At 49.3% G+C, this 20,258-nt stretch overlaps 1 protein-coding gene across 3 annotated transcripts in view; it reads left to right on the forward strand.

The window, feature by feature from the left end:
* Window positions 1–527: 527 nt before the first annotated feature.
* The window catches only part of SLC25A37 (solute carrier family 25 member 37), a 47,918-nt gene continuing 28,187 nt past the window's right edge, over window positions 528–20,258 (forward strand). Inside the window, exons 1-2 of one of the 3 annotated variants that reach the window (XM_021942141.2) lie at window positions 600–936; window positions 9,018–9,088. Coding sequence is in view for 1 of the 3 variants with exons in the window: in XM_003902543.4 (XP_003902592.1) it covers window positions 727–936 (210 nt within the window). In the remaining 2 variants the exon portion in view is untranslated. Of the gene's footprint in view, window positions 937–9,017; window positions 9,089–20,258 lie in introns of all 3 variants that reach the window. The other 2 variants (XM_003902543.4, XM_031669437.1) reach the window with 2 other exon arrangements.

The following is a 20,258-nucleotide window of genomic DNA, read 5'->3' on the forward strand; positions in this document are numbered from 1 at the left end:
ACAGACTTTACGGGCATATCAGATCCAAAGAAAATTTCTTGGAAGTGCCAACTCAGAGGGGCTCCCTCCTGGTCACTCCTTATAGTCTTGCTTGGTCCAGGGCAGGGTGGGTTCGGCCTCTCGGTGAGAACAAGAGGAAGAAATTTAGCTCTGCATTATGTGTTTAGGTTGAGCGAAACAATTTCGAATGAGCGGCGGTCTCTCCAACAAAGCAATCTAGAATGGGACCCTGAGTTTTAACTTCAGGCCTTAGGAATGCCAAAGCTCGCTCAGCGATTCTGTTTGCAAACCCACCCGCCCCGGGGGCGGATTTTCCCCGAGACACTGTCACCCTTGCCTCCATCTCTGGGCATACCTCCCTGCGGCCCCTCCCCAGTGACCTCCCCTGCCCCTCGCGGACCAGCCCCATCCTCAAGATAGTACAACTTTCCGGGACACCCCACGTCTCCTCTCGCCCCCGTCCGGTTGCTTGGAAATTTGCACGGGACGGTGACGTCACACAGGGAGGCGGGTCCCCACTGTCCCGCACACCAATGGCGCGGCGGCCCCCGGCCTCTTGGTTCCCGGCGATTGGTGTCTCGGGCCGCCGCGCTCCACCCCAGCCCGCCATGGCGTCAGGCGCCGCGGCCCCGGGGAGGTGGCTCCCACTTTAAGAAGTGAAGTTTTGCGCCCCCTCCCCCTCCCTGCCCACCTCCTGCAGCCTCCTGCGCCCCGCGGAGCTGGCGGATGGAGCTGCGCAGCGGGAGCGTGGGCAGCCAGGCGGTGGCGCGGAGGATGGATGGGGACAGCCGAGATGGCGGCGGCGGCAAGGACGCCACCGGGTCGGAGGACTACGAGAACCTGCCGACCAGCGCCTCCGTGTCCACCCACATGACAGCCGGAGCGATGGCCGGGATCCTGGAGCACTCGGTCATGTACCCGGTGGACTCGGTGAAGGTGAGGCGCTGGGGGACTTCGGGGACGCAAAGAGCGGAGGAGGAGCGCGCGCGCGTTTGCATCCCGCGCGCCGACAGCCTGGGGGCAGAGTCCTGAAACCGCGCTCTCCCCAGGACCGCGGCGGGCCGGGGTATCCCCGGGAGCAGCTGTGCGCAGCCTAGGCGCCGCGCCTTCCGCCGACCCAGTGAGGGTGCCCGGTCCTTGCCCCGCACCGCCCGCTGCTCCCGCTGCGTGCCGGGCCCTGGCTGCTGGCGGGGGAGGCGGAGTGGCGAGCACCGCTGGCTTCGGCGACGACGGGGCTCCCGGGGGACGCGATCGCTGCAGCTCTGCACAGTCTTACCACGCTGGCCGTTCGGGCTGGCTGGGGCCGCCCACACGTGCGCGGTTTCCGAGGGAGCTCCCCGCAGGGGAAGCCCTCACCACGCTGGCGCTGAGAAACGTGTGGCCCTGGCCGGGCCGCGCGCCCCAGGACTTGATGTGTGGCTGCTCCTCCCAGGTTATTTCGGGGACTTGGGGCCGGCAAGACTTCTCTCGACTAGTGGCAGCTCTTTACCGGTTCGGCATCGGCCCGTGGGATCCTCTTTCTGAGGGTTCCTGCACTTCTTGCCCCTACTTTGGGTCGCTGAGCCGCCGGGAGGCAATGACGTTTGCCTTCTTTTGCTTGCGGGGAGGTGGATGGGCTTGTGCCTTACAGCCCTTGCTGTGGATTGTGTGATAGGCACTCAGTTTCCTTTAAACCCTGTCTGTCACTTGCCCCGGTAGTTTTAACTGCATTTCTCTGAACAGGCAGCGTTAGTAGGTGGGTTTTGCCTGGTAGACTGAGAGTTGCCCTGTCAGCCTGCCCAGAACACCCCAGGACCAGGATAGAATGGTGCAGGAAGTAATGCCAGTATTGACTGTTACACATTGCACTTTTATAGGCATAACTCATCTAATTCATGCAACAGCCCCGGGGGTTAACAGATGAAGAAACTGAGGCGCAGAGAGGCGAACCCAGGCTCCTACACCACCTCCAGTCCTCTGGCTGCAGCTGCAGTGTGTTTTGGGGGATTCAGAGGCCTCTCTAGGTGGCAATTATTTTGCAAGGCAGGTCCCACAGAGGCACCCCCAGCAGCTGTATCTTGTTGCTGATGCTGGTTCTGCATGAGCAGGTATGAAGGCCAGAAAGTATAACTCAGAGGGTTTTCTCGGCTCCGGGAGCCGGCAGTCAGTGTCTGGACAGGCACAAGTCCAGTGAGGAAAGACATGGACTTCCAAGGTGCTGCTGGACCTAAACCTGAGCCATCACCCATCTGTCCCTCCAGTGTTCTAGTGGGGAGTTAGAGGAATGGTTCTCATCTCCAGGAAAGACACCGGACTGATACCAGGAGGCATTTGTGTAGGAAAGAATTCCTCAAATGTAATAAAATTCTCCATGATTGGAGCTGTTGTCTCAAGTGCCCTGGGCAGAGCCTGGGGAAAGTTAGGAGCAGGGAGGTGTTATTTGAGCAGGCCTTAGTCCTGCTGGTGTCTTGAGATGACTGTTCCGTTCGGGAACCCCACTGTGAATTCACTTCAGAGCATCATTTTAGCTTATTTTTAGGATTAGAAATAATTAGTTGTGCCTTCTGAGCACCCTTTGACACTCTCAAGAGACGTTTCTCACTTGTTTAAATTGTGTAATCTGTGTTTAGTTTCTCCCTGCCCCATAGATGTTGATATGTTTTGGATTAGATGTCACCTGTGTACTTAGTATTACTTTCCATAGCAGTTTTCATCTGTGGACAGGTTAACATGGTGTGAGTGATAGAAGGAGCCGGTCTGGTTTTCCTAGATAAGTCCGTAAAACAAGGCGTGGGTTAGCTAATCAGTAAAGTCTTTTAGGTTCTGGGATTCTAACTGACCCCAAAACATGACCCTTAGGGGCCCTTCCATGCTGAAGTGTGCAGGGTTGGTTTTGAGGCTGCCGCTGAGTGCCAGGATCTGCCAACATCAGCACAGCTGTCTGCCGAGCGTGAGGAGTCAGGGATGTATGCTCCATCATAGAAAGGCTTGGGGAGATCACCCTGTGTCGCTCTTAAGTATTTTGGATGATGGCAGAGACCGGGAGTAACTGAGTCAGGAGACCTGGGTTGGGCTTCAAGCTGTGCTCCTCAGTGGCTTCACACCTCGGGCACTGTTCTGTGCCTTAGTTTTGTCACCATAAAGTGGGGACAGTGGACCTATTCAGTCCCTCTCCACATTTTTAACCGATGCCCCGTTTCTCTGAACACAAAACGCCCATCGTCCTCTTTTATGTTACTTGAAATAACAAAAGAATTATTACAGCTGAAAACAAATCTATGTAAATAGGACCTTGAAAGAGAGAAAGCTTTCTCCAATTTTGAAAGGCACCATTTTTAACTTCGATCTTGTAATGACAAATAAGAATGTTGAATTGGCTGGTTTTTTTTCTATCCTAGGTAGTATGGACTGTGGAACTCTGTGCTGGTCACTTGCAACCCTGAACCTGATGCTACTTATTTTGAGTTCTAAGTGCAAAGTCGGCCTGGTGGATACTTCCCATTATAATATTAAATTTGCTTGCTCATGAAGTCACACCTCACCTCCCCAGTGTCACTTTAATAACTGGTGTATTTTACATGGTGGGCCATGACCCATTAGTGGGCTCTGCATTAAAAAAAAAAAAAAAAAAAAAGAAGTTATTAGTGAGAGTATAAAATACGAGTGTGCCTGACATGCAGTAGGAGAAATGTTGAAATTCTGTTTGGGTTGTGTGTGTGTGTCCCCGGATGCATTTTACAGAAGTGTAAAATGTACTTCTGGCTAGGAGTTCTGATCAAAAAAATATGAAAACCACTGAACCTGGGGAAATGTCTCTGGAGCCCCAGCAGGCGACACTGAGATTATGAAGTGGGTATTTGGAAGACCTTTGGCAATTTTCCTGCTGCTTCCTGTGTCTTCCTCTTTCACTTGGTCCTCCCACGGTGGGATGTGAGTGCTCCTTCATCCATAAAGGGCCGCTCTACTGGGACCTTTGGCTGCCCCCCTGATGACAGTGAGCAGCGAAGTGATACCCAGGGAGGGAGTATAGGGTCTCTGCAGGGCTCTCGCCAAATGGTGGCAATGACTGAGTCCTCTCCGGCGGGGCCTGGTGGCAGGTTTTCCATGAGCCTCTTTCTGGTGTTCCAGAGTGGCAAGGGGCACTTGGGGTGGACACAAGAACCCCTGGTCTGGTCAGGAGAGCTCAAGACTTGAGGAGCATGCCAGGTGGGTGGAGGAGGAAATTCCAACCAGATTAGGCACACCACTCGGAGACCATGCCGAGTCCCGCCTGGGGAAAGCAGGGGCAGAAGGAAACAGGAAAGATTTGAAGCCGGGGGACTTCCACTGACCCTTTCACAGCCCTTCTTTTGCTTTGCTTGTTGGGGGAAACCCTGCCTGTGACTCTCCTAGGATGAGCCCTCCTTCCCAGGTGGGTGCACCCCTGAGCGTTCACTCTAGGAGCCTCCTGGCTGACCTCATGGCGTGCACAGCCAGCCTGCCCAGCTCAGCACAGCATTACCTCAACTTCTGACTTCTCTCCTGAGTTTTCTCCTGGCTGCAGGAGGACTGGTAGGAAGAGTGGTGGGGGGCAGTGCAGCAGCTGCCAGAGTCCCCTCCCACCCACTTTAGCGCTTTCCAAACAAAGTGCACTTAGGTCCATGCCATTCAGCTTCAGAAGGGCGTGAAATCCCAAATTGCTCTAGTTCCTGGGACAAAATTATAATAATTTTTCTCTCTCCCTTCTTGTCTCCTCTCCTTCACATCCCCCTGCTCCCTTCTTTTCTGTCCTTTGATGAGAGGTGATTTTCTTAAAAGGTGAATTAGGAGTGAGGAATCAAAAAAGGGGATTTGTGAACTGCAGTCCTGTTCCTTGTTTCATGAACCCCCAGGCTGTGTGCCGATACCCACAGCCATGGCCTGCACCCCTCAGGCCTACCCCACCCGAGGAGGGTGAAAACCTCATCCACTTTTCTCTGCCCTCAACTGGGGAGGGGCAGGCTGGAGCGTGGTTTGAGGGCCAGGCTGGGGTGTGGTTTGGAGGCTGGTGCCCAGGAGTACTGTGAACAGCAAAGGGGGCCTCAGCTTTTTAGTAGGGAGAGGTATTTGGGGTTGAATGGGAGGATTTAATCAGCTGCTTTGCTTAAACTATACAAGGGTGTGCACCTGGGGTGGGGGATGTGTGTGTCACCTGGAAGGGAGGAGTGTGCTTCCCAAACCTTTTCCTGGCTTCCACTTGGGCACATTTCAGCTGCATGTGGCCATCTCATTAAAGATGACTTTTGTCCCATCTTGGAGCAGTGACTAGTCTTGGGGAATCAGTCCCACTTTCTCCGTTTTTCAGTCTTGGGCTCCTGACTTCAGGGAGTTTCCTTCCTCTGACTCATAGGATGAACTCACCTGCTGGTGTGGAAGCCTTCAGCACCTTTCTTGAACCCTAGAGCTTTGTGGCTCTTTTGCTGTCTCCACTAGTACTGAACCTTTTCTTGTCAAAGAATTTGTGTTTTTTTGTTTTTAATCTGAAATACCAGCTGTCATGTCCCATCCGTGCTGGCCACAGACATACCCCTGTGATCATGGTGTTGGTTGGCCCACGCCAGGAGGCATGGCTTTGCCACTCCCATGCCCACCTTGAATGTTTGCGTCTGACGTTTGTCATAGGAGGGGTATATCCAATCTCTTTCTCTTTTTTTCTTTCTCTCTCTGTCTCTTTTTTTTTGAGACAGGGTCTCGTTCTGTCACCCAGGTTGGAGTGCAATGGTATGATCGCAGCTCACTGTAGCCTTGACCTCCCAGGGCTTGAGTGATCCTCCCAGCTCAGCCTCCTGAGTAGCCGGGACTACAGGCACATGCCACCATGCCTGGCTAATTTTTTGTATTTTTTATAGAGCTGGGGGTCTCAATTTGTTGCCAAGACTGGTCTTGAACTCCTGGGCTCAAGCGATCCTCCCACCTTGGCCTCCCAAAGTGCTGGGATTACAGGCATGAACCACCATGCCCAGCCTCTTTCTTTTTGTTGAACTGGAAATCTTCCCCCAAGTTCCCTTAACCTTCCCTCAAGTTCCCACTGAGATGGATTTCCCACCCTTAGAGAACTATCTTGGGGTTCAAATTCCAGTCTTTGACTTACTGGTTGGGCAGGACACTTAGCTTCTTCATGTCCTTACCTGTAAAATGGGGATCCTATTTTCTTCCTGCTTTCTCTTTCCTGACCCAGCTTTCCATTGCTTCTTTCCCTCTTCTCTCATTTTTCCAGTGGGCCTCGTGGAAGTTCCTTGTTAACAAGGTCCCTTACATCTTCCCCTTTTACCGAATGTTTCTTCCACTTCCCCCTTCTGATGGAAATCCAGCTCCTCTGGCTAAGGGTTGGGCTCCTGGACCCTTGAGTCCAAATCCCTGGGACCGGGTCCCATTTCCCAGTTAGGTGTGACCTTGGGCAAGTTTCTTAACCTCTCTGTGCTATTTCCCTATCTGTAAAAAGGAGAAGAGATGGTACTGATCTCCCAGGGTGGTTGTGAGGGTTAAGCCCTCGCTGCACTTCACGTACCTGGTACACGCACAGAACAGTGGATACTCTCTGATGTCTGCTCTCATCTTTATCTTCATCATTATCAGCATGCTTGCTGTCACTTTCCCTCATTCCCTGAGGACTTTGGCATCTGATGCACAGACTTCACCTCCACAGATCCTGTCCTCACCCTGAGGATGGCCCCTCTTTGTCCCCACCCGACTCAAGTCCAAATCACTCTATTCCTTACACCTCTGAGTCAATGGCCTTCACCTCCATGGTGTCTTGACCTAACTCAGAACCGTCCGCCTCTGAGATCTTAAATTCAGATGTCTGATAGCCTGGACCCCAAGATTGACTACTACAGCTGCTGGGGCGTTCCGTTTCTCTGCCTATGGTTTTTCCAACCCTAGCTTGCCCCACCTGGGTCCTGGACAGCCCATCTGTCCCTTGGGCAGCCAAGCCCTTCAGGAACATTCACACTGCCTCCAATGCGCATGCTCCCCGGCCTCAGTTCCACGTGTCTGGGTAGCTGCTTGCATCCTTCACAGGGGTCCTGTTGCTCCTCAGCCCCCACCCTATTGTTGTCAGCCTCAGCCTGGCATCTTGCTTCCATGTCATAGGGAAACCAGTACCTCGATCAAACCCATCTTCCTGTCACCGTCCTTCCAAACTCTCTTGCCTTCCACCCCCACTGTAAGGGAACAGGTGTCTTCATTCCTTTAAGGTACATCAATGTGGCAGAGAAGGGAGATGTATACAAACCACTCTGACACTTGGATTTGAATCCTGGCTGCACACCTGGACACATTACCTAACCTCTCTAAGCTCAGGTTCCTTCTCTGCAAAGTGGGGATATGAATACTGTATTAGTCTGTTTTCATGCTGCTGATAAAGACATACCCGAGACTGTGTAATTTATACAGAAAGAGAGGTTTAACGGACTCACAGTTCCATGTGGCTGGTGAGGCGTCACAATCATGGTGGAAGGCAAAAGGCACATCTTACATGGTAACAGACGAGAGCGAATGAGAGAACCCAGTGAAAGGGGTTTTCCCCTTATAAAATCTTCAGCTCTCGTGAGACTTATTCACTACCATGAGAACAGCGTGGGGGTAACCGCCCCCATGATTCAATTACCTCCCGCTGGGTCTCTCCCACAACACGTGGGGATTATGGGAGCTACAATTCAAGATGAGATTTAGGTGAGGACACAGCCAAACCATATCAAATGCCAAGAGCTGTTTTATAGGGTTGTTGTAAGAATTAAGAAGGAATGCCCTGAAGAGGGACACTGATTTCCTCAACTGAATTTAAAATTATTACATGTAGACGTTTTTAAAGGACATCCTTAAACTTCCACCACAAGAGGAATATAAAGAGGTCCCTCCTGCACCGGAAAGATCTGCAGATCTTTTTCATTGTTCTTGGAGGTGTGGGGTGTGAGAACTTGATCAGTGTGTGTCAGCCACCTTGTTCTCTAAAGGGAAAGCCCCTCAAACCATTTTGTATTCTGTATTACACTTCAGAAAGTGTGGAAGCAAAGGCCATTTAATCTTTAAAAGCTCTTAATGTGATCCTGAAGACTTTAGTTCTACAAAATGTGAACTTCTTATGGACCATGAAATTGGGGGAGCAATCTCCTGATTTTTGTCTAACAACCCTACCTCTGATGCAGGATAATTTTTTTGTCTTTTCAAAGCTGTTGTTCTTCCTATATCTCTATGATAAAAGATATTAAAGAGGAAAAATAAAAAAGAATTAAATGATGCAACATATGTAAAGTTCTTGCCGCAGTACATGGTGCGTACGTTGTCAATAAATGGTGATGGTGATGTCATTTTTGTCCCCTCACTCGAGTGACTCAATTCCAGGATCTTTAGCCTTCCTGCTCCATTGAGTTTTCCTCAAAAATGTTTCTACAGATCCAAGCCCATCCTGTCTTAAACAAACCCGAGACTTCTCACCTTGACCCCAAATTTCTTCCCATAAACAAACTGTTGCCCCTTTTTTTGCTCCTTAAAACAACAAATGTTGTGAAAGAACTATTGACACTGGTCTCTGCTTCCTCACCTGCCACCCCTGCTTCCTGGCTTTTGCACTGGCCAGCTGCAGCCTCACCGAGGCTCCTGGCTACCCACCATCTTCCTCGCCCACCCTGCTGCCTCTGTCCCTGCCAACGGCACCTCCGAGAGGGGGTTGGCCCTGTGATACTCAGTTTTCCTCTTTGGGCATGGCTTTTCCTCAGGAATGTGCCCTTCCACCTCATTTCTCCCCAGCACACATGCCTCAGTTTCCTCCTGGGACCTGATGGCTCCCAGATCACTATCTTGGGCCCAGACTTTCTGGAGCTGAATCTCCAGCTGCCTCAGAGCCTCCTCAGACTCAGTGTGGCCAGAATGGTGGTCCTGGCTTCCCCTCGGGCCCTCCTTCTGCACCCTGGAGTGATCGTCAGCTTTTCTCCCGCCACTACCCTCTATGCAGGGAAGGCCTGCCCGTGGCTGTATCTGTAATACTTCTTGAATGTGTTTCCTTCTCTCCCTCCCCACAGCTACTTACTGCCTTGGTTCAGGGACCTGGATGTCTCCTCTTCTTTGAGATCCCAGACTGCCCCAGTTAAAAGTGAGTTTAGGCCGAGCTCAGTGGCTCACGCCTGTAATCCCAATACCTTGAGAGGCCGAGGTGGGAGGATCACTTGAGGCCAGGAGTTGGAGACCAGCCTGGGCAACGTGACCCCATATGTACAAAAAATAAAAACATTAGCTTGGCATAGTGGCATATGCCAGTGGTCTCAGCGTCTTGGTCTCGCTTGAGCCTGGGAGGTTGAGGCTGTAGTGAGCTATGATTGGACCACTGCACTCCAGCCTGGGCAACACAGCAAGACCCTGTCTCAAAAAGAAAAAAAAAAAAGTGAGTTTACTCTCCCCGCCTCACATTTCCCTTTTGCCCATCTCTACTTTGTTTTTCTCCCCAGCAGTTGTTACTTCCTAACACACACCATCGTTTATTTATATTGTTTACATATTTTACTTATATTTATAATATTATTTTATTGTTTATGGTCTCTCTTCCCTCATCAGAATGTAGGCTCCAAGTGGGCAGGGATGTATGCTCCTCTGTTCACCACTGTATTCCCATTGCCAGAAGCACAGTAGGTGCTCAGTAAGTATTTGATGGAGGAGCTTCTGCAGTTCATTCTGCACGTCAGTCATGGCGGGTCCTGCTCTTCAGTCTCCAAGCCCAGCAGCTTCCTGGTGGGCTGCAGTTTTCTCATCGGAAATAGAGAAGAGTAGCAGTGCCGATTGTGCCTCCCTTGTAGGTCTTTTTAGTGCATCTAGTTGGAAAATACAGGCAGGTTTGCAGGGGAACACAGTTTTCAAAGTATAAAGCTCAGAGCAGGTGCTAGGTCATGGTGTTTATTGTCACACTGGGATCCTGCAGGAGAGATAAGGTTAGCTGATGGGAGTGGAAGATCCAGCCCATTCTTCATGGTGCTGCAGAGCCTGCAAGCCTGCAGAAAGATGGGGAGTAGCCACGTCTTTCTGTAGTTCACGCCTGTGTCTCTTCCCACCTGATAATCCCTTAGCACTTCTGTTTGCCTTGCATTTAAAGCCCGACCTTTGCATGGCGGGCACACAGACTGAAACTCTTCCCTCCTCCAGCCTTTCTCAGACTCATCCACAGAATGACACAGAAGTATTCTGTGAATATTGGTTGAATGAAGGAAGGCACAGCTTTTTAAAAGAGATGCAAAAAAAAAAAATTATGAAAATCTTTAAAACTTGTTAATGGCTGGGTGTGGTGGCTCACTCCTGTAATTTCAGCACTTTGGGAGGCCGAGGCGGGCAGATCACCTGAGGTCAGGAGATTGAGACCAGCCTGGCCAACATGGTGAAACCCCGTCTCTACTAAAAATACGAAAATTAGCTGGGCACAGTGGCAGGCGCCTGTAATCCCAGCTGCTTGGGAGGCTGAGGCAGGAGAGAATCACTTGAACCTGGGAGGCGGAGGGTGCAGTGAGCCGAGATTGCGCCACTGCACTCCACCCTGAATGACAGAGCGAGACTTTGTCTGAAAGGAAAAAATAAAAGAGAGAGAGAGAAAAAACTTGCTGTTAAATGAATTCCAGTTTTGATTTTTTGTTTTGCATTGGTTTTGAATCCATGCATATTATGGCCACAAAGAAGACTTTCTTGGCTCCGTTGTTTGTGGTGTGTGTGTGTGTGTGTGTGTGTGTGTGTGTGTGTAACCCAGCAAGCAGCAGCTGTACCCCGATGAGGCAATGTCTTCATTTGGCCACTCATGTCATTCCACGTTTCCTGAGTGCCCTCTTGGCTAGGCACTGTGCTAGACACTGGGCCACAAAAATAAGAATGCCTGGTCCGCCATTCTCAAAGTAAGCATGTTTCCTATAATTAGACCCTGAGCTAAGGCGACAGAAACAGCTCCCTTTCAAGAGAAGAGTTGCCTGTCTTGACGGACTTTCAAATGGGCTGGGAGAACAAGGTCTGGGGTATTTGGACTCTGGACTGCTCAAGCTGCTGTCGTCTTGCAGGTCTGGAGCCTACAGGGTAGCATCATTCTAGTTTATTTGCTGGGCGCTTCTGAAATTGGTTCCTTCTCCTGTGAGAGACAGTGGTCCTCAGTTGTGTTCCCTCCCCGCCATCCTCGCCCTCCCTCCCTTCCACGGTGGTTAGTCATTCTGGAGGCTCAAGTTGGCTCACAGGAGGTACTCTTGAAAACATCCCCCACCCTCCTCGTAACCCCAGACAGTCAGGAAGGGCCGTTGTCGGGTACTAAGAGGTGTTATGGTTTCACATTCGTGCTTTCTCTCTGAAGAGAAAACGAAACATGTTGAAATAGGGAGAAATCCCAGCAGCAGCTTGCTTGAAGCAAAGGTTGCATAACAGGTCTAGGAAACGTCTGGCCATGTGGGTCAAGTTGAGGGACTCCAGCCTTGTGTCACTGAGGGAACTCCTCCGGGTCCACCGAGCCTCTGGATCCATCAGGTGCATCCGGAGAGCCACTTGGAAGGCTCTGGGACCCTGAGGTCTGGCTGGCCACGTGGTCTGTGATGGCTGTCGCTGGTGAAAGAGAGACCCTGGCTGTTATTTAGCCAACAGTGTTTATTCCCTGGCGTGACCAGAAAGGGTGCATTTGAGACACTGCTGTGGGTGGGGGACCTGGAGGAGCGTTTGTGTGTCAGACTTACGCTGGTGTTGAGGCCCTAGAACGGTCACCAAACTGGGGCGGGGGTGCAGGCCCCATGAATTTAAGTCCTGATCCTGCCATTAACCAGCTTGGAAACCTTGGGCTAACCATTTCTCTGGGCTGGTTTTCTCCTTGTGAACCTAGACTAGTGTCATCTACTTTACCTTTTTGACAGGGCTGTTGGGAAGCTTAGGTGAGGTAGATTTGTGAATGGCTCTTGCAAACCTTAACGTGCAAAGCTAATGACAGATTGTATCAGAGGCAAATGTGCTTAATAATTAGAGCTGTTTAGGTTAACAGCACAACCTCAGGGGCCAGACTGCCTGGAGTGGCACCTGGTCAAGTTCCTGATACCTCTCTCTGCCTTATTTTTCTCATCTATAAAATGGGGCTAATAACAGTACCCATTTCAGTGTTGCTGTGAGAATTGAGATGATACACCTAGAATGTTAAGAATAGTTCCAGGCACAGGGCAAACATTCCATTAATATCAGCTCCTCTTGTTATTTCTAAAAGCATTACTTGAATGCCTGGATATGTTTGTATATTGCTGTTGCAATTGTTAATTATATTATTTTTGTATTGTTTTAACTTTTATTTGGTCATTTGATCCTCTTAGCTCTCCTTTGAAGGTGAGAAAAGGCAGGTGTTCTTTCTCATTTCATATTCGAGAAAACTGAACTTCAGAAAAATTACATGCCCTAGAACTCGGGCTTTTTTCTGCTCCAGAGCGAAGAGCGAGAGGAGAGAGGAAGGGAATCAGGCTGGAGCAAGCCAGTGTAGGATGTTGGATGCAGACTCAGCTGTTAATGGCAGCAGAGCCCTTGAGCTGGGTTCTGGAATATGAGAAAGGGCTGGGATTGATGATGGGACCCAGCTGCATTGTTGGGATGGAGGAGCCAGAGTTGAGTCGAGAGACTAACTCCAGGAAATCATGGCACCCAGAAAGTGTGGCACAGAAAGCAGGGCTCTAATGTATAGTTAGGAGTTTTTTGGCCAAATACTCCAGCAAGCAAGGAAAAAGGATGATGGCATATGGTTATTGCCACAGGATATTTTTGGCTGTGTCTGGCTTCTCTCTCTGGAACAAATTGCAGCTGCTGTGACACCTTCTCATTTCAGCAGCGAATCGAAGTTGCACTCACTGTAGTGTTTTGAATTCGGACTCGTCTTGAGGATTCCTTGCCAGATCACAGTATATGTATATAAGTGACTTACTGGGAAGAGCACTACATCATAGTTCCGTGGTCCACTAGGGCTGCAGTTTTCTTATCTGAAATAAGGAACGCTAACGGTGCCCATCCTGCCTCCCCTGGCCGATCTGCCTATTCATGTAGTGAGAAAATAGAGGCAGGCTGGCAGGGAACACCACTTTAAAAGTATAAAACTCTGTGCAGGTGCTAGGTCATGGTATTTATTATCACACTGGGATCCTGTGGGAGGGGTAAGGTTAACTCATTGGCATGGAAAATCCAGGCTCTCATTCCAGCACTAAGACTCATGCAGCTGCCTGGCCTTGGGCACTTCACCTCTCTCCTTACAGTGTCTCCCATCTGTTGAGCCAAGACAGGGTGGCTGTCTGCTGCCGACCCTTTGGCTGGCTAATGAGGAAGAGCCAGTGCTGCTCAGAGCATGCTCATTTCGTGGTAATGTAGACAGGGGATAGTAGTGGCTGCGCGTAGCAGAAACCGGCAGGGTAGGACAGGATGAGCCCACCTTCCGGGAGGTGTACTCAGGGCTGTTAGGGTGAGGACGTCTGTGGTATTCTCATTTTATATCCTTACTCTTATTTTCCAAGAAAGTCTGTCCCTTTGAGCAGCAGGCAGATGAGTCTGGGGACACTGTGGGGAGGGGTCCCCCAGGAGCAGGAAGGTGACTAATGATCCCGGAAGAATGACTGTGTGTGTTTGCAGATGCCTGGGCTCTTCCCCACTTTGGCCTTTCCCGTCACTGTTTTCCTCACTTGCTTAAGAGGAGAAGGAGGTAACACACAAGTGCCTTTGTCTCAGGGTCCCCATGGTGCCCATGTTGAGGGTTTTGTGGACGCCTTGCATTGCCCAAGGCCTGGCTTTAGAAGCAGAACATGGAGAGAGAGGTTGCAGCCTGCAGGAAACTGGCCAGCCAGACCTGCCGGGCAGCGGGACCCGCGGGCACTGCCTCTGACTCACAGCGTGTCCTTGATGCGCAGTGCTCCTCTCCACACTTTCTCTGCCCTCCTGTGGATCACGGGTGTCCTAGCGCTGTTGGGAGCCTGGGTTAAAGTTGGCTGAGTGGCCGGCTGATAATCAGATCCAGGGAGTCAGACCAGAGATGGGGGGACATCTTTTCAAAGGCAAGAAGATGCTGCCAGTGCGTGTATATACATATGAGGGTGGAAGGGGTAAACCCAGGGTGTGTCTTTAACTGAAGAATCAAGAAAGCTGCTTTCCTTAGTCACCCATCTCTGTGGTTCATTTGCTAAACATTGGCTTGCGTTAGCCTGATTCACAGTAATGTGGCTCCCTAGGAAGATTCAAGTGGCGTTTGTGAAAATGTAGCTTCACCCACGGCCCTTCGTTGAATGGCTGCGTTACAGTCAGCACCACATAATGATGTTTCGGTCAACTATGGACTCCATATGTGACGACAGTGATCCCATAGATTATAATGGAGCTGAAAAATTCCTATTACCCAGGGGCATCACAACACACTGCATTTTGCCCGTGTTTGGGCTGATGCTGGTGTAAACCTACTATGCTGCCAGTCATGTAAGAGCATAGCACACACAATTAGTAGGTAATGCTTGCAAATAATAATGAAAGACTCTACTACTGGTTTATGTATTTACTATACTATACTTTTTGTTATTACTTTAGAGTGTACTCCTACTTTTTTTAATTTTTGAGATGGAGTTTTGCTCTTGGCGCGTAGGCTGGAGTGCGGTGGCGCGATCTCGGCTCACTGCAACCTCCACCTCCTGGGTTCAAGCGATTCTCCTGCCTCAGCCTCCCGAGTAGCTGAGATTACAGGCATGCACCACCATGCCCGGCTAATTTTGTATTTTTGGTAGACAGGGTTTCACCGTGTTGGCCAGGTTGGTCACCAACTCCCGACCTCAGGTGACCCACACTCCTCAGCCTCCCAGAGTGCTGGGATTACAGGTGTGAGCCACTGCCCCTGGCCTTTTTTTTTTTTTTAAGTTAACTGTAAAACAGGCTCAGGCAGGTCCTTCAGGAGGGATTCCAGAAGATGGCATTGTGATCACAGGAGGTGCCAACTGTATTGGGACAAGATGTAGAGGTGGAAGACAGTGATATTGATGATCTTGACCCTCTGTAAGCCTAGGCTAATGTGTGTGTTTAAGAAAAAAGTTTAAAAAGTAAAAAAAAAAAAAAAAAGTTAAAAGGAAAAGCTTATAGAATATGGATATAGAGAAAAAGTATTTTTGTACAGCTGTACAATGTGTTTTGTGTTTTAAGCCAAGTGTTATTATAAGAGTCAAAAAGTCAAAAAATTGAAATTTATAAAATAAAAACATTACAGTAAACTAAATTTAATTAATTTATGTATGTATGTATTTATTTATTTATTTTTAGAGACAGGGCCTTGCTTTGTCGCCTAGGCTGGAGTGCAGTGTTGCGATCATAGTTTACTGCAGCCTCGAACTCCTGGGTACAAGGAATCCTCCCTCCTCAGTCTCCTGAGTAGCTGGGATTACAGGTGTGCACGACCACACAGCTAATTTTTAAATTGTTGTAGAGATGGAGTTTCACAATGTTGGCCAGGTGGTCTCAAGCTCTTGGCCTCAATCAGTCCTCCTGCCTCGACCTCCCAAAGTGCTAGGATTACAGGTATGAGTCACCATGCCCAACCTTGAAATTTAATTTATTATTGAAGAAAGCAAAAGTTTAAAAAATAAATTTAGTGTAGCCTAAGTGAACAGTGTTTATAAAGTCTACAGTAGTGCACAGTAATGTCCTAGGCCTTCATATTCACTCACCACCACTCACTCAAACTCACCCAGAGCAACTTCCAGTTCTGTAAGCTCCATTCATGGTAAATGCCCTACACAGGTGTACCATTAAAAAAATCTTTTGGCTGGGTGCAGTGGCTCACGCCTGTAATCCCAGCACTTTGGGAGGCCAGGGCGGGCAGATCCCCTGAGGTCAGGAGTTCAAGACCAGCCTGGCCAACACGGAGAAACCCCATCTCTACTAAAAATACAAAATTAGCTGGGCATGGTGGCACATGCCTGTAATCCCAGCTACTCGGGAGGCTGAGGCAGGAGAATCACTTGAACCTGGGAGTTGGAGGTTGCGGTGAGCCGAGATCATGCCACTGCACTCCAACCTGGTCAATAAGAGTGAGACTCCGTCTCAAAAAAAAAAAGAATCGTCTCGGCTTCCCAAGGTGCTGGGGTTACAGGCGTGAGCCACCGTGCCTGGCAAAGAACAAACTTTTATATGGTATTTTCACTGTACTTTTTTTTTGAGATGGAGTTTCACTTTTGTTGCCCAGGCTGGAGTGCAGTGGTGCAGTCTTGGCTCACTGCAGCCTCTGCCTTCTGGGTTCAAGCAATTCTCCTGCCTCAGCCTCCCGAGTAGCTGGGATTACAGGTGTGCGCCACCACGCCCGGCTAGTTTTGTATTTTTAGTAGAGACTGGGTTTCACCTTGTTGGCCAGGCTGGACTCAAACTCCCAACCTCAGGTGATCCACCCACCCTGGCCTCCCAAAGTGCTGGGATTACAGGCATGAGCCATTACGCCCAGCCTTCACTGTGCTTTTGCTATATTTAGATTCATTTAGATAACATATACCCATGGTATTCCAGTCGCCTGCAGTATTCAGTATAGAGCATACTGTACAGATTTGTCGCCTAGAAGCAACACGCTATAGCGTACAGCCTAGGTGTGCAGTAGCTATCCCCTCTCAGTTTGTGTAAGTACACTCTGTGATGTTCACACAAGGATGAAGTCACCTAACAATGCATATCTCAGAACATATCCCCATCATTTGCGATGCGTGACTGTAATTAAGGAATGGGGCTTATGGGGTATGACCGTGGGTGCTGGGCACTAGGGAGGCGGAGGCTTGACACAACCCAGGCATTCCCCATGGGAGCCCCGATGTGGCAGGAAGGACAGATGTCCAATGAATCATTCCTTTCAGGAGTGATGAACTGTCTTCAGGGATCCTGAACCTCATGGGGAGGAGTAAGTGCCCCCGAGGAAGGAATATCTCAGTATCTCTATCTGGACCTGAAGGAGATGTGGATGTTACAACTAAACTGTACGATTCTCTCTGTCCCTAAGAACGTCACGGCCTGTTCCCAAGGTGCCTGGGAATGCCATCTCCAGGATGCCTACATCCCACTGACACTCTAATCTGGGGTTCTGCTCTGAGCTGAGAAAGTGTCTGTGGTTTGGGGTCATCAGGGGGCAGCTCTTCTCCTCTCTGTTCTGAAATCTTAATTCCCTGTTTGACTGCCTGGTGGCTTTCGGAGAAGCCCTGCTTCCTCCCGGGTGGGAACTTTCACTGCTGAACTAAGGACCCGAGGAGGATGGAAACGGGAGGAAGGAAGGCTAAGCGGTCACATTAGAGGCATTTCTGCTCATCGTTGGCTCATAATGGGTGGCAGTAGTGGCTGGTGGAGCAGTGGCCAGGTAAGTTGCTAAAAATAAAACATGCTCATGTGATGTGTGCAGGTTTAGGGTTAGCCTGAGTGACCTTTCCTGGTCCAGGTCACAACTTGTAGGGCAGAGAGAGACTTGAGGATGGTGTAGGCGACAGCTGTGCCTTCCAAAGGTCAGAGATGGACCTGGGATCTTGTAGTGCCAGGGCCTGCTCTGGAAGCTCAGACTCGTGTGTCACTTCTTCTCTCTTTTGAAAGGTAACTAGAGAGCTGGACGCTTTCCTGTCCTCTCTCTTTCCTTGTGGCCTTCCTCTGTCAGAGGTGGCCTGCTATCAAATGCCAAGGGCACAGTCAGCTGGGCTTGGTAAAGGGCCTGAGACGAGAGCTTGGGGACTTTCCCCCTGGAGTCCATGATAGTCCAGGGTGTAGACGGAAGCTCTTGGATCTTGCAGCTTTGGAAACCGAGTCCTGTTTCTCCAACAGGCCAGTGCGGTGACAGGGGCACAGACCTGCTATCCTCTCTATTTGTGTCCACAGATTCCCCGGCACAGGGGTCTTTGTTACAAAATCTCTTTGCTGGGTGCTTTGAAGGAGCACGTGTGTGGGCCATTTTCAGAGTCGTTAGACAATGCCAAGCCGTCACTCAGAAGAAATGGTCAGGATAGAAGCATAGAAAATGCCCTGTGGAAATGTAGATGAGTGTACTGGCTCACACCTGTAATCCCAGCTACTCAGGAGGCTGAGGCCAGGGGCATTGCTGGCAGACAGCAGTTCAAGACCAGTCTCAGCAACAGAGCAAGACCCCGCCTCTAAAAGTAAAAATAAAGAAATGGGCCAGGCGCGGTGGCTCACGCCCGTAATTCCAGCACTTTGTGAGGCCGAGACGGGTGGATCATGAGGTCAGGAGTTCGAGACCAGCCTGGCCAACATGGTGAAACCCCGTCTCTGCTAAAAATACAAAAAAAATTAGCCAGGTGTGGTGGCGGATGCCTGTAATCTCAGCTACTTGGGGGGCTGAGGCAGGAGAATCGCTTGAACCCGGGAGGCAGAGGTTGCATTGAGCTGAGACCGTGCCATTGCACTCCAGGCCAGGCAACAAGAGCAAGACTCTGTCTCAAAAAAAAAAAAAAAAAAAAAAATTGATTTTGTGTGGTGGTGCACACCTGTAGTCCCAGCTACTCAGGAGGCTGAGGTGGGAAGATAGCTTGAGCCTAGGAGTTTGAGGCTGCAGTGAGCCATGATCATGCCACTGCACTCTAGCCTGGGTGACAGAGCAAGACCCTGTCTCTAAAAAAAATTAAAATAAATAAATAAAAGAACAGAAAATGCCCTGTGTGGGGAGAAGGGTTATCTATGAAAGGAGTTAGAAACCTCAAGTGTATGTAAGATTGGAGATCTCTCTATTAATGAAATTGTGCTTAAAATTTTTTTTTCTTGAACCTTGGCTTCTCAGGCAATAACTGAATTTTAATGTGTGTGTGTATATATATATGTGTGTGTGGATATATATGTTTGCGTGTATATATATGTATGTGTATATATATTTGTGTATATTTATATATTTGGGCCAGGAAGGGTGAAGTGTTAAATTGCCTTACTTATAAAATTAAGGTAGATTTGTATTTAGCCCTTAGAGCTTCAAAAATATCAGCTCAGAAATGACTTTTAATTGTGCAGGTGATAAAATCATAAGAAAAAAATTCATCCACAAGTTGGAATGACTCTTAGCTACTTATTTGTTTTAAATTTTTTTTTTTTTTTCAAATTTTGGAAGGAAGTAGAGGTGTTAGAACTGCAGTTTGCAATTATGGGGGTTGGGGTGTGGTGTGTATTAACAAAATGTTAGGTTCCGGTAGGTTCCATTTATCCTTGGAATTAGCACTGCTCGCCCCACAGACTTCTAGGAGTTGGGAGCCGGCTGGTTGGTGACGCTTTGCCTGACCTTGGATAAGAATTCTTGTTTTCAAATTCCCTTGAGGTCTCTTCCAAGAATCTTTTGCACTTTTTCTGATAAATCAATCATAAGGAAGTTTCTGAAATTCTCTTTCAGATCCTACAACCCAAAAGTTACTGCAAAACTGGGTTTCTACCAGAAGTGACTTGAAATTGAAAACAGATTTCAGATCTCACCTGAGCAGCTCGAGTGTAAGGAAGGGACTGGGAGAGCGTCGGAGAACATTTGTCAATCCAGAACCGGCCATTCATGGTGTTGCTTGACTGGAGGGCAAGGAAGGCAAGGACTAGAAGAAAGGCAAAAGCAGATCTTTCTGTAGATATACACATAGAAGACTTGGATTTGCATTTTAGGGTGAATTGTAATTAGCTTGAGATGACCAGGGGCCCACCAATCAAGCGACTCTGGGAAAAACACCTGTCTACGTCTTAATTTCTTTGTCTATAAAATGGCAAGATTGAACTAACACTACATGGTTCTCTTGGAAACTCACCAGTTCTAAAATTTCCACTCCTTATTTTCACCTGGCAGTATAACTTTAACTCCCTGTTTCAACTTTGGGTGTAAAATATAGGCTCACAAGCACTTTTGCTTTGCAGCGGAAGCTGGGAAGACCCTCCCCTGGAATTTTGCAGGGGGGCTGAGCAGTGGTGGGAAGGACCAGCGGCCCATGTACCATGTTGGGCCCCTGCATTCCAAATTGCCTGCCTAGAAATAAATGATAGTTTATTTAACCTACTTGGAACTTCCAACGACAACGCTTCAAGACTGCAAATCATCCATCTGGGCAATTACAGAAATGCTGAATGGCCACAGCCCCGCCCTGGAATCAAGGGGAGAAGTGTGGCAGATGCTTCTGGAAGGCTCTGTTTACAGCTCTCTGACTCCTTCCTGTCAGAACCTTTCACAAGTTCACTACCAGGAAGCTGAGTCATCCAGGGGTCAGCCAGCATGGCCAAGGTCACCCCGCACTGCCAGCAGCACAGATGGGGTTAGCCCATCATTCCAGGGGTGC

This window comes from Papio anubis, chromosome 8 (genome assembly GCF_008728515.1).
Source record: "Papio anubis isolate 15944 chromosome 8, Panubis1.0, whole genome shotgun sequence".
NCBI classification, from domain to species: domain Eukaryota; kingdom Metazoa; phylum Chordata; class Mammalia; order Primates; family Cercopithecidae; genus Papio; species Papio anubis.